The sequence below is a fragment of the Arachis ipaensis genome, chromosome B6, assembly GCF_059453495.1.
Source record: "Arachis ipaensis isolate K30076 ecotype BB chromosome B6, ASM5945349v1, whole genome shotgun sequence".
In the NCBI taxonomy this organism is placed as follows: domain Eukaryota; kingdom Viridiplantae; phylum Streptophyta; class Magnoliopsida; order Fabales; family Fabaceae; genus Arachis; species Arachis ipaensis.
In genome coordinates, this window is record NC_142441.1 from 17589391 (window position 1) to 17614933 (window position 25543).

Sequence of the window (25543 nt, forward strand, 5' to 3'; positions counted from 1 at the left end):
TGATATCTTCTCGTGACAGCTCTGCTATTCTCTTATCTTGAGGTCTATCTTCATCAGCCTCTGAATCGTCGTCTAAAAAATCTAGATTGTCTCCTCTTAGGAACTCCTTATCGGAGTTTGTTCCAAAAAAAATCGCTATCCGACGGCTCCATCTCCCAAAAACGAACATACACCTACAATTTATAAAAAAAATAAACACAGGGATTCGTCCCATGGATAATATTGAGTTTGGGGTGTTGTCTCCCCTTGTCAGTTTGGGATCCTGCCCATGGTTATCATTGAGCTTGGGGTGTTAACTCCCCTATGTCAGCTTGGAATTCTTTTCATGGTTAATTTTACACTGTTATCAATCAGGACATGTCGGGCTGGCTACGTAACCGACAGTTGATATCAACAGCCATAGGGCAGGCATACATCATATGTATGTTGTCTGATTTACTTTCTTGTGAACTATATGGGATTGTCTACGTGATTATAATCTGCTATTTGTTATAATTATCATCTGTATTACTTGTGAACTACTTGTGTTTGCCTTGTTTTGCTTGTTTGTCTGTGAAACTCATAGGAGACAGAGGAACGGAGGGAAGGTGGGAAAGTTTAGTGTATAGGTTAAGTTTAGTTAGGTTGAGAACCTTTAGACGACCACCCATTTATGGCTTCTGTTTAGTAACTTAAACTTTATTTCTAAGTGTCAGCGTTCTAGGATTGCCTCTGGCATTCCCAGGACCTTATATCTTATGTGCGTGGCACCTTTACCATGCTAAAAATCTCTGGTTCTGATTTCATACTGTGTTGTTATTTTTCAGATACAGGTCGAGAGACACCTTGGTTGGCGTTTGGAGCTTTTGCAGCGAAGTGGTTTCCATTTGGGGTTTTCTTATTCTTTTGATATTTTGATATGTGTATATATGTATTAGACTCTCCTCCTATGTATATTACTACTTTGCTATTGTACCTCCTAGAGGTTTAATGGAGAACTAGGGTTTTTAAACATGTTTCGTTGGGCTTAAGGTTATATATTTGTATGTAAATATTTCTCCGGCCAGCCCTAGCTTTGCAAGCTGAGTTAGGAACTTGTTATTTTGTATCCTTGACTCCCTGCTATTACTTTCTATATATTTAGGTTTATGAACCTTAGTTTTCTTCGTACGCAAATTTTCCGTTCACGTGAGTGTTACGACTTTTGTTTTAAACTTTCCTTCACAGGCTCCTCGATCTAAATTCCTTTCAACTATTATTATTATTATATATTTATACATTTTTACTTTTAGAGTTCGTGATACCTTGCCACCTCAGCTTTATGACTTAAGCATAAGACTATGTGTGGTAGGGTCTTACATTATGGTATCAGAGCAGTTCGTTCCTGTAGAGCTTGGGGAATGGACTAACTATGCTTCTGAGCATACTCTAGCTGTGTGTACATGCTATTTAGGATTTCTGCTTGACATATATAGCATAAATATTCATGAGCATTACTTTTGGAGATTTGAAGCATTAGACTTTAGATATTAAGACTGATCACCTTAATATCAATTGTTCGGTGTGGACATGACCCCAAAGGGCGTCTCGTGGACGCGAGTGAGGTAATACGGCTTAATTTTGTGGATGCTGCTGTGCGAGCTACTGCTGAAAGGATGGAGCAAATGACCTAAGGATTGTGATGGAGAAGGTAATAGATTAGGTGGTGGAGAAAGACAAGGATTAGAACTCGTGCAGCTGGAGTAAAGGTCGATGACATTTAGTTAAAGAGATGAAGGGATTCAAGGAGTGATCTGGCAGAGTAGGAGCATGATTAAAATCTTAGTGGCTTATAATTAAACAAACGCTGCGGAAGCATGGTGAATTTGGTGGCTCTAGAATTATAGTGACGTGAGAAAGGAGTATTAGGATATAAAGGTGTCTTGAGGAATCGGCGTAGAATCAAGGAGTGAAAAGTGTGTGTGATTTAGGTCACAGCAGATTAAATTAAATTAAGAGATTGGAGAATTGATTAGTGTTTAAGATAGCTAAGAAGGACTTGAAGTTAATTTGACTTAGATGGAACTCTTGAAGGGTAAAAAGATTGCAGTCATTGAAAAAAGAACTAGACTAAGTTAAGAGTGAAACAAACGGATATAGTTAGGCTTGAATTTGATTAGGTCTTTTATGTTGTACCTGAGACTAGAGAGTGTGAATTTGTGTTTGAATTCATGTTGGAAGAATGACAAAATAAATGATAATAGGCCGGTTGGACATGAGAGAGCATATATGAAGATTTGAGAGCGAATTTTCGATGACGAAAATTTCTGTTAGGGGGTAGGATGTAAAACCCGTAGAAAATATAATTTTATAGTTTAAAAGAGTAGAGAAAATTAAAATAGGAATTTTGACACCAATTTTAAAAAAATCGACCCAAGATTGAGCCGAACGGACCGAATCAGACAAACCGGGTCCAAAATGGGCCCAAGGCCCAATTCAACCCAGCCATTTAATCAAAACCCAGCTTCCCTTCCTCCTTCCTCTACATTTCACGCTGGGAAACATTTTGGAGAAGGGAAGGAGAACTTAAAACCCTTGCTCTTGAATTTCAATCCAACGTAACTTTTGATCCGAAACTCCGATTGACGAGCCGTCAGCGGCCATGCGTTCGTCTCGGAATTCTCTATAAAATCCAATAACTAATTTGGACCGAATTGGATTCATGAACTTTATAGGTCTTGCACCAATTCTCTATGGGTAAGGTGTGTGTGTGTGTGTATATATATATATTGGAGCTTCAATTATGAGCTTTGAAACTTGGTAGAGGTTGGGTGATATTGCATTGATGATTTTGGACCTCTTGGGGCTGTGTTCGGTGCATTAGTGGGTTGCCTTGAGTAATACGTGGAAATCAGTCAAGGTATGATTTAGATTTCTCGTATTTAATATATAATGTTCTGTGAAAACTTAGGCAAGTGACCCTAAGATAGGAAATGAATTATGATTTTGTGTTGGTTGAGAATGATTATTATGTATGTGATTAGTGAGTTGTGGAGGTTGAGATGGGAGCTTGTATGTGTAATGTGTGTAATTTGATATGAGTATGATAGTTTGATGATGATTGATGTGGGTAATAAAGTTATGATGATTGATGATGATTTTGTTAGTTAATTGAGGAATTGTGTATGAGATTATGTAAAATTGAAGTATGGTTGATTCTAATAGGATCTGGGGATTATAATGTTGTAAATGATATGTTGTGGTGCTATTTATATAAGTGGAATGTAGGAATTAAGTTGGCTTTGATGAAAATAAAGGTTTATGAACTTTTGTGAAAAACTAATTTTTGGCCGAATTTTGACGAGTCATAACTTGGCTTTCGGACCTTCAAATTGTTTCAAACTTCTTTCATATGAAAATTGGGTCTGTGAGGTTTATGCCATTCAAAGAACGAATGAAAAATCTTTTAAAACAAAAAAGTTATGCGCGTCGAAAATCCGAAGGGCAAGGTTGAAATTCTGCAGCACTCAACATTTTTGCTAATATGCAGGTCTTACATATGCGACCACTGCACACGACGCGACCAATCTCTACGGGTTGGACATCTCGTGACCAACCATTTTTTATGGGGCCTGGATCCTTTAACTGTAGTTTGACTTCACTTGGGGTGCCAGAAAATCTCAACTGCCCCTACAAATTCACCCATTATTTTAAATATGGGATCACAACAACCCTCTAAACAAAGAAAAATAACCACCTATCACTATAGGTGAGGAGTTACAAAGTGAGGGCAAAATCCTCACCCCAATTGTATAAATATCTCATTACACACAGGTATTTCTCAACCCTAATTAATAAAACCTACTTAAAATCCTTGTTAAGTTAAGCATCTGAATCCTTTGTAGGTACCACATCTCATTCACCATCAAAGAGCTCGGGAGGCATTACCTCGCTGAGAAAGATGTCGAAATTCTCATCATAAGGACTCTGAACCTAACGTTCAGGCCCAAACCACCTCAGTTTCAGGTAATTCTCGAAACGGAAAATAACCGAATATTTTAACTTTAAAATTACAAGAAACCAGATGGACGCAAACTCCAAAAATAGCACTGGAATCAACAAAAGAAATAAAATTATAGTATGCTAAAACTGTATCGTTTTTGGAGTCTATATTCAAAAAAAGGTAGTTGTTGAGTTAAGAAATTAACTAAATTAATTAGTGATGACAAACATTATTTTTGAGTAAAATAAATAATTAGTGTTGAGTGTTAATAATGATATGTTGCTAATTATTTATTAAACATTGCAGGCCAAGACTTTGTCTAGCAGCCCAAAATGGAATAAAAATAAAACATCAAGGCTAATGGGCTGGTTAGTCAAGTAGAGCCCAAAAGAAACAAAGCCAAAGAAACCAACGGGCTGAATATGAAGAAAGCCAACCCAAGCCCGAGATGCTTACCCAAGTTGATCCCACCAAACTTCTCATACAAGATTGAAGTCTTCACTCTCTCTTATTGCTTCGGTCAGCAACAAAACAAAAGAAAGAGAGTTGTGTTCCTCCTGCTACTTTTATCAGAGAAGAAAGAAAGAGAAAGCTTAATCATAAAGCAAAGATCTAATCACCCATCAAGTTGAGTTAGAAATTAAAAGGTGATTTATTTCCATTTGCATGCAACTTACTTTCTTCACTTCATCTCAAATCTTCTGCTTTACCATTTTTGGATAAATGAAAAAAGTGTTCTTTGATCTTCACTGCTGTGCATCTACATTCATATATGTGTCTTGGGGACCAAGTTGTTTTTCAATGGCCAAGATCTGGGATTACCATTAAAAATGTTTGTTTCTACTGCTCTGTGTCTTCGGTCAAGCAAAAAAGAGACAGCTTGGAAATCCCTAATTTGGGATAAATGAAGAAAGCAATCTCTGTTTACCACTGCTGTACATCAATGGTCAAGATTGTTTCTTGGGGACCAAGAAGTATCTCAAGGGTTCAGATATGGGTTCACTATTGAAAATAATTTTCTTTGCTTCCCTGAGACTTTCGGTCATGAAAGAAGGTCAGACTCAAACTTCCAATTTGGGGATTAATTGGAAAAAAGGTAATGTGGTGTGTGAGTAAAGCACACAGCTCGAGGGTTGACCTCAGAGAGAGAAACTCAGCAACATGCAAGGAGATAAAAGAAGACTTTGTGCTCATTCAGAACCAAGGAGAGATAACCCAGTGTATTGAGGTTTTTGTTCTGTGAAGAAGTTCTCTGAAGAAGTTCCTCTACTTGGACAGTGCTTTCTTTCAAAGAAGCATTCCGCCAAAAATGAAGAACTGAATCAGAGACATGCAAATCTGGTTTATCACATAGCAAAGAGGCTGTTGATGTAGTCAATCTCCTTCATGTTTTACTGATTGTAATGTACTTTTCTAAGTTTATCTTTCTGTAATTTCTTGTGAGAAAAGGCATTGTGAGAAAGCTTAAGAAAAAGCCATGAGTGGAAAAAAGTTGAGAGAAACACTTGAGAGAAAAGCCTAGAGTTATTTTCTGATTTCTTTAGGTTGGTTAAGTGTCTTGTATCTTGTACCTGTAAGGTATCTCTTTCTTAGTTGGGTTAGCACTAAGAGTGATTAGTTAGGTATTAGCATAGCCAATGTCAAGTTAGGTTAGAACTTGAGTGTGAAAGGATTGGGTCAATCCTGTGAAATTGGTGTATGTAATACTGTTAACTATAGTGAAATTCTTCCATAGTTGTGGAGGAGACTGGATGTAGGTTGCATAGTACAAGGCAACCGAACAAGGATACATACTAGTGTTAGCTTTTTTCTTCTCTGCTGAGTTCTGCTTTCTGATATTCATGAGACAAAAATAAATTGTCTCATAAATTTTCACTACTGAGTTCAAACAGAACCTGAATTGAAAGTTTATTTTAAAAGAGTAATAACAGCAACTGAAAAGGAAGGCATAGATTCAACCCCCCTTCTCTAAGCCTACCACAACCTTCAGTAGTATAATCGAGCAAACTCAAAAGAGTAAGAAAAAAGTAACATAGAATGTAGTGTATAAGTATAAAAAATAAAGACAATTTTTACTGTACAAAAAATCTATATTTTTTAATGAAAGTCTGATTTAACTCTAAACATGAGTTGTATCGGAACTTATAGATAAAGATAAATGTTATAATTCTAACTAAAAAAATGATCATAATAGTAAATTATTAAATAATAAACGATAAAACCTAATTCTAGTTAAATAAAAACAACTTAAATTTAAAAAAATAACCAACTTGTATATGTTGGGTATATGAAAATGGTAAGATGACAAAATCTTATATTTGTGTAGTGGTTTCAAGGCACGATTAGATCGCTTTCTTTAGAGAGATATTTGTTCTCACACTTAGTTGTTATAAAGTTGATGACAATACTCTCCTAGGATACAATGAAACCTAAGAATTTCTTAATTAGCAATAGTAAGAAATTCTCAACTCTCTTGAACAAAGAAATTCTTTTAATGGTTGAGTAAATTGTACACTTAATACTTCTAATCTGAAATAGTGGATAAGGACTTATTTATACATATTGCACGTAGCAATTATGATTAGTTACGTATACAAATGGTTGTGTCTTTTTTATTGCCAATAAATACAATGTTTTGAACATACACAACTTAAGAGTTGTATCCCTTTAGCCAATAGGCACAATGTTTTGAACATACACAATCCTTAAAAGGTTGTGTCCCTTCAACCAAATAGTACTAAACAGTTAATAACCGTTTATTAATATTAATAATATTAATAATAATATCAATAATATTAATTAATAAAATTTGTAAATACCCTTCAGTATATTATGCAACAGCTTCCTTCAAATTGGATGGCGTTTAAACGAAGGTAAAAATCTAAGAGCATCAAGCAAGTAATTTTTACATCATTGATGATCAAATAAAATGATGATATATGTGTGGGAATAGGCAACATTGAGATGATCAATACTCTTGTCAGACTTACATGAATGTGTTATAGACGCTAGAGGTTCTCCATTAAAGTCATTGGAGCATAATGTGATCAAAGCTCTTGCCAAAGATATCTGTGTGCTTGAGGAGCGACCTTTAAAAGAGGCCAACGAACCATTATAAAAAGGGTGAAGATTTTCCTAAAAGACTCGGTATGCTGTAAATTTAGAAGCAACAATCATGACACTTGAGACTAATATGCAGTTCACTTTAGAGGAGTGCAACATACACCCTACAAGAAGGCCATAGCATGGGAGAACAACTATGTATTATAAAAATTCTGCTCTATTAAATCTATGTACAAAAAGCTGAAGTTGCAGGACAAGCCCGTCGCGGCCTTTGCTTGGTGGCCTTCATGGGAAATTCAAGCCAACACTAAGGATGAATCATGGAATGTATGGCTTTGAAGAGAGGGTACAAAACAGGGGAGCAATAAAGGTACAAATAAAATCTCTGTAGGTAACTAGAAAGGCTAGAAATTATGGAGAATCATAGACATATTCAGTGAGGAAGTAGGATATACATGATGATGTAACAGGAAATTTAGGATTTTATTAGCATTTTTGTTTTATATTTGTTTAAAAATTTTTAATTTTCCTGCAGATAGAATTAGATAGAGTAGGATTAAGAACTTTAGGATAGAACAGGGTTGAGTCTTAAAAAAGTTTTCAACCCACAGATAAGATTAAAATAAAGTTCAAACCCTACCCATCCCATTCTCGGTTCTAACTTAGTGTACTGTGTGGTACTTCTCTTCTAAATCATCTGGTCCAACAAAGCACAAAGCAATTTATCAATTAAAATCAACTTAAAAGCATTTTACTTGTAATACATATAATCGCTTATTAATTTACATTGTATTACTAACAAGGCTTAAAACTTGCCATGAAAAACCCATGGATGATGAATTCAATTCTCTGCTATCTGACCACAATCTTCTATAACAACCGGTTCAGATGTCTTCCCAGCATTTGAACCAACCTTCTCCATCTCCTTAACCACACTGTACCCATCAATAACTTTTCCAAACACAACATGCTTCCCATCAAGCCATTCAGTCTTGGCAGTACATATAAAAAACTGAGAACCATTTGTATGGGGCCCTGCATTTGCCATGGAAAGCATACCAGGTCCTGTATGCTTCAACTTGAAATTCTCATCGGCGAATTTAGAACCATAAATTGACTCTCCACCAGTCCCATTCCCTCTGGTAAAATCTCCACCCTGACACATAAACTGAGGAATAATTCGGTGAAACGAAGACCCTTTGTAGTGCAAAGGTTTCCCAGAGTTTCCAATCCCCTTCTCTCCGGTGCATAGAGCCCTGAAGTTTTCAGCTGTTTTTGGTGTTACATCAGCAAACAGCTCCATTACTATTCTCCCTGCTTTCATCCTTCCAATTGCAATGTCAAAGAAAACTTTTGGATTCGACATCTTTATCAGATTTGACCCAAGTTCCCTATCCAGGTAAATACAATGTTGTCACACACTATCATTGTACTGATAATCAAATCAATAGATAAATAAATTATAAAAGCCAATAGGTGAGAACCATATATCAAACTAGGTTAAATTACTTTGTCAGTCTCTATAATTTCAATAAAATTGAACTTAACTCCCTACAATTTAAAAGCTTCCAATTGAATCCCTACACTTCTTTTAATTTTGTAATTAGATCTTATCATGCCAAAAACACTTGGGTTATCAACATATTCCTCTTCAAATTGAAAATACCCACGCCTCCGGTCTAAGTACCTAAACCTTAGCATAAAGATCTAATTAAAAAATTCAAAATAGCACAGAGAACTAATTAAAAGCTTTTAAACCATATGAACTTAATTACAAATTTGTTAAAACAGAACAGCAGAGTAATTTAACCGTCAAACTATATATCAATTCTCGCTGTTGTTCTTCCAAAACTAAAACTAAAACTAGCTAACTTATGATGCAATATTTGCCCCAATGCAATAGAGCCTTTCCGATTTAATCATAGAAAGACACCGAAAGATATACATCGAGGAGGCAACGTTAGATGTAGCTTAGGTTTATGTTATGTGATGATGTCGTAACTAATCAACACAAGACCGTCCATAAGCACACTAACAATAATTAAAGAAATAAAAACCATAATACAATGGAAATCAATAAATAGAGAATGTTCATCATTCTGTGTAAAATCCTCAGAGCTATGAACAACAAGCAAGAGGATGTGAATGAAGATGAAATGAAATTTTGCACATGTTTTGAACTCACAGACTACGAAATAAAGCACTAGAGAGTCTTCGAAATGTGCAGAGATATACACAATAACATAGCAGAAAAGGTAAAAAGGAAGAAAAGAGTACCTTGGATTTGAAATGAATCTGAGCTTGAGAGTTGAGAGACAGTGGCGAAGAAAAGGCTTTAAATAAACGGTGGCAAGAGAGTTTAGGGTTTTTTTTGGGTCAGATCCAGGCCCAGAACCAAGGAAACGCGGGTCCAGACCCGGATTTCAAACTTCGTCCTCCTTCTCTACGCCGCTGCGTGTGTGCGTCGCGTCGCTCTAACACCTCCGAACTCCCAAGCAGACCTTTATCCACCGCGAACATGCCACCATCGCCCGCTTCACCCGCTAGGCCGGTTGTTTCTCGTGCTTGCATGGCCGTCGCGACCAATTGTCGGTCTTTCCTTTGCTTCGCTTCTCTGGTTCCATTGCAGCTTCCGTGACCACTTCCACACTGCCGTTCGCGTCGCCGTCCACCTCGCCATCTGCCTAGCTTTAAAATGGTTGTCCTCCGTTCCAATTAGGGGTGCACATGGGCCGGATGAAGCCGGGTTTGATGTGACCCAGACCCGGCCCGAAATATACATTGGGTCTATTTATTAAACCCGAACCCGGCCCTAGACCCGATGAAATTAATACACTTTCGGGCCACAATTATACCGGGTGAAAATTGGGTAAAAACCGGGTGAAAACCGGGTCATTAACATTACATTATGTTGAAACCTTCTTGTAAGCTAGCATGTAAAAATATCCAAATTTTTAAGACTCCAACCATTAGTTTTTTTTTTTTTTTTTGGTTTACCCAAACGGTATCCCCCAACCCGACAGGTTAAGGACTAATCCGTCGCGGATCTGAGCTCCATTTAAGGGTCTGCCGCTGGCCAATGGGTTGCTGCATGCACAAGGCGGGGTTCGAACTCCCGACACTTGCTTAAGCGGACGAGTGAGCTGACCACTCGACCAACCCAAGTTGGTTACCATTAGTTAACATAGTAAAATTCACTTAAAAAAATATAACAAGAACCAACCCTTCTTCAAAATTAAAGCATAACCACAATTAATATTAAAGCATAACCACAATCAATACTAATTGTCTAATAATACCAAATATTCAAACCAATACAAATAACACAATCTTATGTATTAGTCTAAAGTCTTATGCATTCTAAACATAAAACATTAACTTATAGTCTTATAATGACTAATAACACAAAATATTAAGGTTTACAATACTTAAATTCCACATAAGAATAGTCATGATCCATTACTAATAACACAAAATATTAATTGTGTATGATGACCGGGCCACCGGGCCGACTTCGGGTGACCCGAGCTATGGCTCGGGCCCGACCCAAAATAATGACCGAGTCTATTTTTGAGACCCGTACCCGACCCTAAACCCGATGAAATCACACCAATTTAGTCCCTAAAGTGTTCGGGACCGGGCCGGGCCGGGTCTGTGCACCCCTAGTTCCAATTGACTTCGCGCCGTCTTTCTCAACAAACACGTGGTCCGGCTGAGGGGTTTTAGGGTTAGGGTTTTGCATATTTTGTAGATTGGGGACTGGACTTCTTGAACCAGGGCTTTTCAAACAAAAACATTTTTGAGTAAAATGAAATTTGGGCGAGGTACAAACTTTGTATGGGTCAGACCAAAAATCTTTCATAGGTAACATTACTTATACACTTTATCACAAAAACAAATAAAAAATAATAATACTAAATAGATGGCACTCTATACTAATTTTTTTTTGCATTATATGTTTACATGAATTTATAAAAAAATTAACATTACTAAAATAAGAATAATAATATTCATTTCGTAAAAGAAAATGTCTCTTTATCTTTATGGGTGCTTATCACCTAGTTTTTTAACCATGAGGTTGGAGTTGGAATCTTACCACCTTTTTTTTTTTTCAAGATAAATCTTACCGCTTTGAATATGGTCAATTTTATTTATCTTCGTAGCCTTGTTGTACATTTAACTCTTTTTTATAACTAAATTTAATTAAGTTAGTCTAAATTTAACAAAAATTAATTTTATTATTGAGAACGTAAATATACACTCCAATTTTTGGTTACTAATGTAAATTTCATATCTTTTTTTTTTTTTCGCATTCTTCTTTATTTTTTGTGTGTTTTCTCTTTATCATCGTTCTTTTATTACTACTGTTGTTGCTGTGTTTTTTTTTTTTTTTCTTTCTTTTTTTTTCTAAGAAGAAAAAGAAGAATTTTAAATTATGCATAATTTATCAAAAAAATAACATCGAAATTTCTTAAATAACTTAAAAATTTCTTAATTTTTACACCGAAATTTTGCTACAAAAATGTCTTCTTTAATACTATACTTTTTTCTTCTTCTTTTTATTCTTTTTTGTTTCTTTTTTTCCTGTTGCTCATATTCCTTTCTTTTAGGAGCATTGCTTCTCATATTAGACTCGAATGAACATGTTTATAATATATTGCAATCTTATTTAGTTGAATGAATGTAGATTCTTCATCTTTCTAGTAATTTTGTAGCATTATGTGTTTTTTCTTCTTCTTTCTTTAATTTTTTTTGTTATTGTTATTCTTGTTAAGAGAGTAAAATAAGAAAAATCATGAGAAGGTCAAACAAAAAGAAAAAGATGAATAAGAAAAGAACAAGGAGATGATCATGATAATGAAGAAGGAAGAGGAAGACTTTTGAGTTATCATTAAGTAATTTTGGTGCATTCTTGATTTAAATAAGGTGCACTTGGTCTGTGCTTGTTTTGAATCGAGTTTGTTCATATATCGTCAGTAATTTCGGTGCATTCTAAATTTAATTTTGGTGCAGTTTGAATTTAAATAAGGTGCATTTTTAGTCTGAAAACTTATTCTAAACTTTGTTTGTCTGTCGCCATCATCATTAAGGGATTTTATATATATAAGAAGAAGACGACGATAATTATTATAATAATGATGATGGAGTAGGAGGTTGAAGAGAAAAAAGAAAGAGGAGATCAAAGAAATTCAAATGAGAAAAGAAGGAGGAGGAGGAGATGGAGGTAGTAACGTGGTAGTAGCGACGGCAACGATAATAAAAGAAAAAGATGAAGAAAAAGGAAGAGAGGAAGATGGAGGTGAGGAAGGAGGAGAAGGAAAGAGGAGGTTGTGGTGGTGACGGCGACGATAATAATGAAAGAAGAACAAGAAGAAGATGCAGTAGTAACATAGGTGAAAAGGAGGCGCCCATAAATTTAAAACCCTTGATCATAATTTGGTTGGACTTGGTTAGGTATTTTACTTAGTTGTAGAGTTTTTCTCTTATATTAAATAAGATAATTAATGAACTAAAGCTAATATATGTCACTTTTTTTTGTGCATCTTCTTTTAAATATTTTATTTTTTGTAACAAAAGTCAGGTTTAATTACTCTGTTAATCCCTATAATTTCATCAAATATTTTAATTAGGTCTCTATACTTTTTTTCTTTCAATTGGTTCCTTACACACTGTTTTTAATTTTGTAATTACGTCCTTTTCAAGTTGAAAATGTTAAAATTAACATAATATTTTTACCAAAATACATGCGGTCAAAAATTTAATAAAATTTTTAATTATAAATACCTTCAATTTACAAAGAAATATTCAGTTAACTCTAATATTTTTTACACTAGGAAGGACTTAATTACAAAATTAAAACAGTTTAGGAACCCAATTAAAAAGAAAAAAAGTACAGGGACCTGTTCATACCCTGGTCCAAATCATAAGTCAGGCCCAAATTTAGCTAAAAGGTCCAATCTTGAAGGTTGGTCTTCACTGCCTATCCGAGCTCCACAAAGAGGTCGGGACCGACTGAAACAGGCAGCTCATACTTATCTAAGTGAGTAACTGCCTCCCTGAATCTCTCTCCTACTTCTAAAAGAGAGATCTCAACAATCCCTAGAAAAAGGAGACAGTTATCCACCACTAATAGTGGAACTGATCCAACGGCGATTATTAGCTCATCACCTATAAATACACTGACACCCCTTAGGTATATTTAAGTTTCAATATTCTAAACCTGCTTAATCCCTTGCTGACTTAGGCATCGGAGTGTCCTGCAGGTACCACCCCCTCCTATTCAATCATACAAACAACTCGGAAGGCTGCTTACGGATGCGAACCAGTCTAAGACCCCCTCTTTCCAATGTTTGGGCCATACATTCAAGATCAGTCCGGTTTTAGGTAACCCTCGGAAAATTGGCGCCGTTGTCGGGGACTCGGAGATCAACGCATAATGGCGGACGATCAGCATAAAGACGAACACACTGCATCTGAGCCCGATCAAGAGTATCAAGACGCGGTTAATAATGACCAAGCAATAATATCCCTACAAGGGGCGAAAGGACTGCGTGGCGACGGCCCCTCAAATACCCAAGGATCAAAAAAAGTTTCCTCTGAGGTTCATCAGCCTAGACAAGAGGGGCAACATCGTTCCACCGATTTCATGGGAATACTACATGGCCACCAAGGTTGACTCGAGCAACTAGAACAAGAGCTAGAGCAACAGCGTGAAGCAGAGCGAAGTCTAAGGAGAGAAATCGAGTGACGAAGAGAGCTTGAAGAAAAGCTCTCAAGACTGGAATCCAATCTCCGAAATAAGGATTCCTATGCAGATCGAGAGGACACCCCATTGGGGGAAGAAGACCTATTCACTGAGGATATCATGAGGGCTAAAGTTTCCAGAAACTTTAAAAGCCCTGACATGGATCTGTATGACGGGACGACTGACCCGAAGCATCACCTCAATAATTTCAAAAGTCGGATGTACTTGGCTGATGCCTCCGACGCTCCCCGTTGCAAAGCCTTCCCGACGACTTTGACAAAAGCGGCCATGAAGTGGTTCGATAGCCTCCCTCCAAGGTCAGTCACTAGCTTTGACGACCTCTCGCGTAAGTTTCTTGTGTGATTTTCAATTCAGAAAGACAAGGTCAAGCACGCCACTAGCCTACTGGAGTGAAACAAGAGGTCGGAGAACCCCTGAGAGACTACATGAAAATGTTCAATGAGGCGTGCTTAGAAATTCAAGATCTGCCCACTAAGGCAGTAATAATGGGTCTCGTTAATGGACTCCGAGAAGGATCCTTCTCCCAGTCCATCTCAAAGAGACACCCGACTTATTTGAGTGATGTACAAGAACGAGCAGAAAAGTACATCAACATGGAGGAAAACGTCAGATTACAAGAACCAAACTGGTGGCTAGGGCACCCTCACCAGTCAAAAGAAAAGGAGAGGGAGCCCAAGAGAAAGAAAGAAGTCGGAGCTGAGAGACCTAGAAGATATCACTCTTATACTCCTCTACGAGTAATGAATACTGTGAATACCATAAACTATATGGACACTCCACTAATGATTGTTACGACCTAAAAAATGTGATAGAAAAGCTGGCCAGAGAAGGTTAACTAGATAGATATCTCATGGAAAGGTCAGACAATCAGGGGAAAAGAAAAAGAGATGATGATGGCCACAAACGAAGAAGTCCACCCCCGCAGACTCTATAACGACATATCCATATGATATCGGGAGGATTCGCTGGAGGGTGGTTGACCAAGTCATCTCGGAAAAGACATTTGAAGAGTGAAGGATCCGACCCTTCAACCATCTCTTTCACCAAAGAGGATGGACAAGGAATCATACCAGGGCATGACGATCCGATAGTAATTACGATGATCCTAGCCAACGCTCACCTACACAGAACCCTGATAGATCAGGAGAGCTCAGCCGATATACTGTTCAAGCTAGCCTTCCATAAGTTGGGGTTAGAGGAAAAGGAGCTAAGAGCCTATCCGGACACACTTTTCGGTTTAGGAGATACTCCCATCTAAGACTTTAAGCATCGACTTTATTGTTGTCGATGTAGCCTCTGCTTACAATGTCCTAATGGGCAGAACGACTTCAAATCGGCTAGGAGCGGTTGTTTCTACCCCTCATCTCTGCATGAAGTTCCTAACGTCAGAGGGAATTGCTACTATCAGGGGAGATCAGAAGTTGGCAAGAAAGTGTTATAATGAAAGCCTGAACCTTAGAGGTAAAGGCAAGGAAGTTAATGCAGTAGAGCTCGGAGGAACCCGAGTAAAAGAAGAATTACGACCATATCCGGGAGAGAAGACGAAAGAAGTCCAGATTGGACAAGAGGTCGAAAAAAACACCAACATAGGAGCTAACATAAGGGCAGAGTTTAAACAAGAGCTCACAAAGCTGCTACGAGAAAATTTCGACCTCTTCACCTGGAAAGCTTCCGACATGCTCGGAATAGATCTCGAGCTTATGTCGCACAAGTTGGCAGTCTATTCAGGATCCCGACCTATCCAGCAGAGGAGACGAAAGCTCGGGACAGAGCGAGCTCAAGTGGTTGAAAAATAAGTACAAGCCCTGCTAGAGGCCGAATTTATCTGGGAAGTCAAGTACCCGGCCTGGATGGCAAATATAGTGTTGGTCAAGAAACAGAATGGCAAATGGAGGATGTGCGTTGACTACACCGACCTTAACAAGGCGTGTCCGAAAGACCCATATCATCTACCCAATATTGATACCCTAGTAGATGCCAGCTCGAGATATCAATATTTGTTATTCATTGGATGCCTACTCAGGATATAATCAAATCCCGATGTACAAGCCGGACCAAGAGAAAACATTGTTCATCACGGCCAGAGCAAACTATTGCTACGTGGTCCTGCTATTTGGATTAAAAAATGCAGGGGTCACATATCAAACGCTGATAAATAAGGTGTTTGCACCTCACGCAAGTCTTCAATACCATAAGAATGCATCGGATGAAATTAAATTTCGATAAGTGCACCTTTGCAGTGGAGGCTAGAAAATTTCTAGGATTCATGCTAACACAAAGGGGGATTGAAGCTAACCCCGATAAGTATAGAGCGGTCCGGGAAATGAAAAGCGCAACGTGTCTAAAGGAAGTCCAGCAGCTAAACGGCCGACTTGCAGCCCTATCCAGGTTCTTGGCAGGATCAGGACTAATATCCTTACCACTTTTTTCCTACTAAAAAAAGGATGCCAGTTTGAATGGACTCCTGAATGTGAAGAGGTATTTCAGAAGTTCAAAAGGTTTCTGAGCCAACCTCCCATCCTTACCCAGCCAAAAGCAAGAGAAGAACTCGTGTTATATATAGCTGTCACCGAGAAGGCTGTGGCGTCAGCATTAATACGGAAAGATGAGTTCGGACAGCATCCCGTCTACTTCATAAGCAAGGTGCTACAAGGCCCTGAGCTAAGGTACCAAAAACTTGAAAAGTTCGCATATGCCTTGGTTGTAGCATCTGGGACTCTTCGGCCCTATTTTCAAACTCACACCATAAGGGTTTGAACGAACCAGCCCATGAAGTAAATTCTTCAGAAAATAGATGTTGCGGGCAGAATGGTTCAATAGGATATAGAATTATCCGAGTTCGACTTGAAATACGAAACTCGGACTGCAATCAAAGTTCAGTGCCTCACTGACTTCATAGCGGAGTATGCAGGCGACCAAGAGGAGGCATCCACAATCTGGAAGATATATGTGGATGGGTCTTCTAATAAGGTAGGAAGTGGAGCTGGTATCATACTAGTCAATAAGGAGGGAACCCAAATAGAATTATCCTTAAAATTCGAGTTTCCTGCCTCCAATAACCAGGCTGAATATGAAGCTCGGATTGCGGGATTAAAGCTCGCCAAAGAAGTCAGTACTTCCAAGGTAACAATCTCCAACGACTCTCAAGTGGTAATTTCCCAATTTAATGAAGAGTATCAGGCGAAAGATCCCAGCATGAAAAAGTACTTGAAAAAAATACTCGAGCTTCTTAGACAGTTCCTTGAAATTGAAGTCAGGCATATAACAAGAGAGCTCAACAGTAGAGCAGACGCTCTTTCCAAACTAGCAAGTACCAAGTCAGAAAGAAATAACAGAATTTTGATACAAGAAACTCTCTAGGAGCCCTCAGTCACAAAGATGGATAACAGGTTAGACATATTGCCAGTCTCCGACTTAGATCTCGGATGGATGACGCCGCTAATCGAATATCTAAAATTTGACATCCTTCTCGAAGAGCAAAAGGAGGCTCAAAAACTCAGAAGGGAAGCGCAGAACTATACCTTGGTACAAAACGTCCTTTATAAAAGAAGGATATCCACACCACTGTTAAAATGTGTCCCGACCTTTAAGACAGGAGAAGTCTTGGAAGAGATACATAACGAGATTTGTGGAAATTATCTCGGAGCAAGGTCCTTAGGCAGAAAGGTGATACGAGCCGAGTTCTTCTGGCCGACTTTGCAGAAGGACGACACCGACTTCGTTAAAAAATGCCAACCCTATCAAATGCATACGAATTTCCACGTCGCACCCCCCGAAGAGCTCATTAGTATAACTTCTCCCTGGCCTTTTGCAAAATGGGGATTGGACCTACTCGGACCTTTTCCTCAAGGGCCTAGACAAGTAAAATATCTCATAGTGGGAGTAGACTATTTCACAAAGTGGATTGAAGCAGAGCCATTAGCCACAATCACAACTCAAAGAAGTCGGAAGTTTCTTTACAGGAATATCATTATCCGATTTGGGGTCCCACACTCCATTACCACGGATAATGGCACCCAGTTTACCGATTCTACATTCAAGAGCCTAGTAGCCAGTATGAGGATTAAGCACCAATTCACATCGGTAGAGCATCTCCAACCAAATGGGCAAGCCGAGGCGGCCAACAAGGTTATACTGGCAGGATTGAAAAAAAGGCTCCAAGAACTAAAAGGGGCTTGGGCCGAAGAACTTTCTCAAGTATTCTGGGCCTATCGAACTACACCTTATTCAACCACCAGAGAGACACCCTTCCGACTTGCTTATGGCATAGAAGCCATGATCCCTGTTGAAGTCAATGAGCAAAATCCGAGGGTGAATTTTTTCAATGAGGTCGGCAACGTTCAAGCCCACAAAGATGAGCTCGAGTTGCTCCCAGAAGTCAGAGAACGAGCCCAGATAAGAGAAGCAGTGTTGAAATAAAGGATGGCAACAAGGTACAACCAAAGAGTCATTCGAAGAAACTTCACCTCAGACGACTTAATTCTCATCCGTAATGACATCGTGGTGAACAAGTCTGGAGAAGAAAAACTCGCTGCAAACTGGAAGGGGACCATACAAGATAGTCGAGGTATTGGGAAAGGGCTACTACAGAGTGTCCGACCTAGGAGGCTCCGAGCTTCCAAGGTCGTGGCACGCTTGCAATATGAAGAGATATTACAGCTAGAAGCGAACCTCGCTCCCTGATTTACTCTTTTTCCCGACTTCACGATTTTTTTCCAAAAAAGGATTTTCCTGGAGGGGGTTTTAACAAGGCATCAAAGCGAGGACTAGAGGCAGAAAATACATTCCCTCAGTAGCAAAAACGCCCGTGTAAAGCCACGTTTCATTAGTAATAATATCTCTCTCTTTATTATCTTTTTATCTTTCTCTTTAGAATTTTCATTTATCATTACTACGATACGCACCAGCTTAACCTCGAAAAAACGCAAAAATCAGTTGCCCGATCTAGAATGTCGGCAAGATAAAGCGATGAGGTACAAGTCGGTGTAAAGAGGTTATGAAAGACGATCCTAATAGCTCGAAAATAAGACAGCATTCGACTTATAAGTCGGAAAGCCTGAGCAAAACAAAATGCATCGCAAAAATAACCTAAGTTATGAAAATGGTTCAATAAGCAAAGCAAAGTTGAACATAAGCAAAAATAAAGGAAATACTGAAAAAATGTTGCAAACCAAGAAGGACTAACTTTTTTTAGTTACAAAAAAGAGGAGTTCCAACAACGGAAAGATGAAGGTTGTAAGGCACCAACGAGCGAGAAGCCAAAGTATTTGAGTAAGAAAATGAAAGAGCAAAGAAAGGAAGCGTCGAAGACAAAAGAAAAGAGAGAGAGGAGGAAAAGTTATTTATAAGATACTAAGGGCATAATCGTAAAACGACGCAATCATTTAAAGAACGCACCATTGTAATTGCCGTCCATGAATAAATGGGAAAAGCCAAACGGATGCAACAGTTGACAAGATATGACGATTGATAATTTGAAATCACGTAGGTTTTTCAAAATTGAAACCACGTCAGTTTCTCAACTTGGGAAGAAGATAATGACCTAGGCAGTCCCGAGCTCTATCAATACTCGAATCCAACTCCTATTAAAGAGATCAGACTCGAATAGGGATACTGTTCATACCCTAACCCAAATCATAAGCCAGGCCCAAATTTAGCTAAAAGGCCCAATCTTGAAGGTTGGCCTTCACCGCCTATCCGACCTCCACAAAGAGGTCGGGACCGACTGAAACAGGCAGCTCATACTTATCTAAGTGAGTAACTGCCTCCTTGAATTTCTCTCCCACTTCTAGAAGAGAGATCTCAACAACCCCTAGAAAAAGGGGACGGTTATCCACCACTAATAGTGGAACTACTCCAACGGTGGTTATTGTCTCATCACCTATAAATACACTGACACCTCTCAGGTATATTTAAGTTCCAATATTCTAAACCTGCTTAACCCCTTGCTGACTTAGGCATCGGAGTGTCTTGCTGATACCACCTCCCTCCTATTCAAGCATACAAACAATTTGGAAGGCGGCTCATGGACGCGAACCAGTCTAAGGCCCATTCTTTCCAACATTTGGGCCACACATTTAAGCTCAATCAGTCCGGTTTCAGGTAACTCTCGAAACAGGACCTAATTAAAAATTTGGTGAAACTATAGAAACCTACAAAGTAATTAAACTTAAAAGTAATTGGACTCATTTTTTTGGATACGAGAAGTATGTGTGTGTTGTGTATTATTGTGGAAAATGTGAGTGCTAGACATGGATGTGGGAATAGATTTTTCTAAAACAGGGGTGAAGAAATCGGACCATTCGATTTCTTTGTAAAAAAAATTAAGCCTACTAATCGGACAGTCCAATTAGTGTAGAAGAGAAAATTTAAATTTTGGTGAAGGTAATCAGACTCTCCGATTTGTATTTAAAAAATAAAAAAAATTTAAATACACAAATCGGAGGTGTACTCCAAATTTTTTTAATTTTTTAAATATAAATCGGACCCTCCGATTTGTGTACTCAAAAATCGGACGATCCGATTTTTGCTCTTGACACTACACTTGCATAAATCACCTATACACTCTATATCTGCGTTCTACACCATTTCTCTTTCCACATCTAAATTAAAAAGTGAAAGTAATTGATAAGAAATAAAAAAAATTATTTTTATATCATAAAAAAATATAAAAAATAATATTACAAATATCATTTTTCTTAAGCAACATTCCTTTCAATTTCCTCTTGGTCTCTGAGACAATCATGGTCATGTAGGGTCAGACTTGAGATACCAAGAGGACAACTTGGTGGGAAAAACAACAAAACCAACTACACCAAAAGATTAATAATTACTAATCAATCTATCAACCCACTAAAAAAATGAGGTAGGGATTTAATAAAGCACATATTAGGCGACTCAAACCCTTTGCTAGTTTTTCGTTTTCCATCATGAAAGCCTGAAAGGGATAATTTTCCTCTCAAACTCACACAGTGTTTAATGTATATTCTTTATATAGCTATACTTTTTAAAAGAGAAATATTAAGTGATTAATATTTTGTATTTATCTTATATTTAAGTTAATATATATCAATTATTCCTCATTTTTTTTAAATATTAGCCTCTAATATCTTCTTTGGATAATAAAGGGAAAAAGTGACTTCTCCCAAAATTATGTAAGACATTTTAGTGAACTTTTTCCATGCATTATCTCGTACATTATGTTCATGTCACATTATTTTATTTATAGCGGCTTTTATTAGGAATCTTACTTGATGAAACAAACAATATATGTATATATATAGTTGTACGTAGTTATATATAATTAAGTGGATACTATTCTAAAAATTTTATAATAATCTTTATATAAAAATATATATTTTTTGGATAATAAATTATATAATTAAATTTTGATATATTATAAAAATATTATTTTTATTTAAAATGTAACTAAATAAATAAATTATATTTTTTAATAAAATATATTTTTACAAAAAAATATTTTTACTATTTTTATTTGAATAATTGTCTTATATATATTCCCACATAATAAAGCAAATATAAAATTTTTTTTCCTTATTATAGAACAATATGATATAATCATAAATATAAAATAAATGGGACGATAATGAAATAGTTACTTTGATTTTGCAAACATGTTGTCCCACAAAAGCAGTCATGTCAGCACATAGATTTAAGCTACATGACTCTACATGTGACTTGTAAAAATATTTTTGTCAATAAATCAACTCATCACCTAACTAACAAATTAAAGCATATTTATGCTAATGAGTAATACTTCAAATGCCATAATCTTTTTATACTAATTTAAGAGGTCGTAAATTTAAATTTTTTTATCTTCGATTAAAAAGAAATTAAAGCATATTTATGCACATACACATGTAGAGATGAAATTGAGTAAGGCTATCTCCCATAACTTTTGGACTTGACCTAATAAAAATAAATTTTAGATTTAAATTATAATAGTTTTTTTTTTATTTTTTTTTTATCTTAAGAGACTAGACTTGAGTTCATTAAAAAGCCTACAAAACTTATCACGTCGATTTAAATTTATTTAAAATCATTATGCATATATGTTATTTTTTAAAAATGTTATAAGTGGAGTTTAAATTCTAAAGCCTTTAAATTAAAAAGCCCCGGTCACATCATCAAAATTGCAAACCCGTGAAATTTAAAATAAATTGTGTGACATGCCTAATTCTATAATCAGTCTCGACCTAATCAAGATGCATTTTCACTATGCACATTTTTTTAGTTCCTTTCTAATATTTTCTAAACTTCAATCCTTTTTAAGTGAGGACAAAATACAGGCTCAACCAACAGAATTATTGGAATGTCAACTCTAAACCTTTTTCAATATATATAATTATCATCACTATGGGGTCAATGATGACCTTACAATTGTTTTGTGTGTGTGCTTTTTATTTTTTACTTTTTTGACGTTACAACAATTTCAGCAATGAAATTTTACCTTTTCATTTAGAGTATATACAAGTAAATTAGTAAGATATTTAATTATCTCAATTCTCCAAAAGTAGTATGAAAATTAAGTTAAGGAGGTTGAAATTATCTCCGTTTATCAGTCAAGAAGACAAGTAACTGACATTGCACTGCATAACATGGCAATTATTAAAACGAAGAATAAAAGGTTTAGATGGTTAACATTTTCTTTAGTTGTGTATATGAATAAATTATATATTGATTACTATTCGAATTGGCTGGTGCCAATGAGTTATAGCTCAAATGGCATAGTCTTTTCATACTCAATTAAGAGGTTACGGATTTGAATCTCCTATCTTTGATAAAAAAAAAATGGCTGGTCTATTTTAAAAGTTAACTCAAAATTATGTTGAGGTGGTTACTGATATAATATCAGAAATAGTAGATATTTATCGTGTAAATGGAATCGAACACTAATAGTAGTATCCATACCACAAATAAATCGAATAGATTAAGTCAATAATTAAGATCTCTTTAAATTTAGACAACTTTCACTAGATCCAAAAATATATCAACTCTTTTTAAGTCATAATTTTATTTGAGCCATAGTATAAACACGCATAAACACCGTATAGACTTGTAGAGTGACTATAACTTTTATATAACGTGGTTGATAGATATGAGATTAATAATGGTAAAAGGAAAAGAAAAGTGAGAGGATTAGAGTTCCAAGGGCCTTGATGAAAGCAAAGATTCCACAACCTTCGGTATTCTCTCCAAACAGTTACTTGATCGAAAACACAATCGAAAGTGAAATGCTATTATTCTGAAAAAATAAAAATAAAAATAAGAAAGCAACAAAGAATCAACGAAAAAGAAAAGAAAAAAACAAGATGGGTTCTTCAACAACCGTTTCTCAATTGAAAATTTGAAGCAGTTAGTTGTCTACATATTAATTAATTGATGTGATCTGATAAGGTCACTACTCACTAGCTAGTAGCTACGAGAGGAATCATGCTATTATGTTATGTGAAATTCTCAAAAAGTCATATTATATATGCCGAACGTAACGGGAGATTATTACTTCATTATTTTACAACCAAACTGCAGAAAAATAGTGACTGTGTATTTAATAGAATAATAAAATCTTATTTTTGTTATGAATGCGTGTCTGAATATATGATATACGTTGAATTTGTATATTTTTTAAAGTGAAAAGAAGTAAAAGACTTGCACATTTAGCCGCAAAACGTGACGAAGCAAATCAATATATGTAAATCGTGGGGATAAAGAAAGGAAAAGAGTCATCGCCAACAAAATTATTCATTTTTTATTAATACTTGATTAATATTTTATAATTAAATTTTAAAAATTAAATTCCAATTTTTAATAATATAAAAATAAAATGTTAGCTAATATTAATAAAAAGTATTATTTCCTAATATGTTTTAAACTTGTTATTTTTGGTACACTAACTTTAGATAGATAATAACCTCGTTTATTTGTACCTTTAAGATAAAAGTAGTATTTCTTTTAGTTTTTTCCTTGTACTTTTTAAAGAAAAAGAAAATATTTTTTGAAACTTACAAAACAAAAATAAGAGAAGAAAAAAAAATCTGCAAAATAAAAAATAATTTCACATTACAAATATTATTAGACTAACAGCAAACAAGTCCATTTACTTATAATTTCTTTTAAAAATTATTATTTTACCCCTTCTCACTTCTTCTTTCGATCACCAATGTCAATTTCGACAACTATCATCTATATTTCTACCTCTAAATATCTTAAATCTTAAAACTTAAATTTTAAATATTAAATATTAATTTCTAAACTATAAAATAATTTTATTTTATTTTGCTTTTAGATTATTTTTTACTTAAATTTTAGATGTTTTTATTGTTTTTAATTCTCAAAATTTCTTTTAATGTTTATTGTATAGAATTTTTCATTAATTATGAAAATATAATGTACCTTAGCAAAAAGCAATGAGTATACATAAGAGCAATAAGAAAGTTTAGGCGAAATAGCCGTGAGCATAAAAGTAATAAGTATGATTTAGAGGAGATGCGAATAATGATGTGATTGGGCCACCTTCCGCCAGAGCGAATATATATAAAAAGAAAAATGAAAAGGGAAACCCTAAGTACGAAGCTTATTTTTTTGAATTCCCTAGTGTTTTTGTTTACTTAAACTTACAAGAAGCGTTTGTAATTTGTACATACATCTCCCCCAGGAGAAACCTTCTTCCCCACTTGCCTTCTTTCTTTCCATTTTAATAATTAAACTTCTCACTTCTCTACTCTCTTTTTTCATAGAACCATGGCCAACCGATGGTGGACCGATCCGGTTGGTCTGCCCGGAGTAGACAACTCCACCAACTCTCCGATCAAGAAACCCGATCTGGGTTTCTCCATGAACACCCAACCTGCATCTGCTCCCATCGACAAGCACGAAGAACAAGACGACAACAACAGCGACGACTACCCCAAGGAAGGAGCAATCGAGCTCTCCGCCACGCGCCGCCCAAGGGGCCGTCCTCCTGGCTCCAAGAACAAGCCCAAGCCGCCGATATTCGTCACCAGAGACAGCCCTAACGCTCTCAGAAGCCACGTCATGGAGGTTGCTAACGGTGCTGACATCACCGATAGCTTGGTTCAGTTCGCAAGGAAGCGCCAGAGAGGGGTCTGCGTTCTCAGCGCCACCGGAACAGTCGCCAACGTCACTCTCCGGCAGCCAACTGCTCCCGGCGCCGTCATGGCACTCCATGGGCGTTTTGAGATCATATCTTTAACAGGCTCGTTTCTTCCCGGGCCGTCGCCGGCGGGGTCGACGGGGCTGACAGTGTACCTGGCTGGAGGGCAGGGGCAGGTGGTGGGCGGCGGGGTGGTGGGCCCTCTTGTGGCGTCGGGATCAGTTATGATAATGGCGGCTACGTTTTCGAATGCAGTTTATGAGAGATTGCCAATTGAGCAGGATGAGGATCAACTTCAAGAAGTGCCTCCTGCTGCAAACGGCGGTGGCTCTCCGCCGGTGTTAGGTGGTTCCGGCGGGGACGGTTATATGGTTGGGCAGCTCAACCATGAAGGTTCTTGGGGTCATTCGAGACCACCGCCACCCCCCTATTGATTCTATTAATTATTATTATTCCTTACATTCCATCAACCCTTGAAATTCAATGTTTAATATAATTAGTATGTTTGTTAATTACTTTTTCTTAATTAGTAAATCATAGATACTACTCTAAGTAGTAACTCACCATCTCATCTGTACATTTAATTTACTGCAAAAAACGGCTTAGCTTATTGTTATTA

General features: G+C 36.7%; 2 protein-coding genes across 2 annotated transcripts; one reads left to right on the forward strand and one right to left on the reverse strand.

The window, feature by feature from the left end:
* Positions 1-7745: 7745 nt before the first annotated feature.
* On the reverse strand, positions 7746-9687 carry LOC107645766 (peptidyl-prolyl cis-trans isomerase CYP19-3). Its single transcript, XM_016349865.3, has 2 exons — positions 9302-9687; positions 7746-8415 (listed from the first exon to the last, which is right to left on the reverse strand). The coding sequence occupies exon 2, from the start codon at positions 8388-8390 to the stop codon at positions 7866-7868; it is 525 nt and encodes a 174-aa protein (XP_016205351.1). The 5' UTR covers positions 8391-8415; positions 9302-9687; the 3' UTR covers positions 7746-7865.
* A 14609-nt stretch (positions 9688-24296) lies between these two features.
* LOC107645765 (AT-hook motif nuclear-localized protein 20) lies at positions 24297-25543 on the forward strand. Its single transcript, XM_088489370.1, has one exon. It carries the CDS (start codon positions 24552-24554, stop codon positions 25356-25358), a length of 807 nt encoding a protein of 268 aa, XP_088345496.1. The 5' UTR covers positions 24297-24551; the 3' UTR covers positions 25359-25543.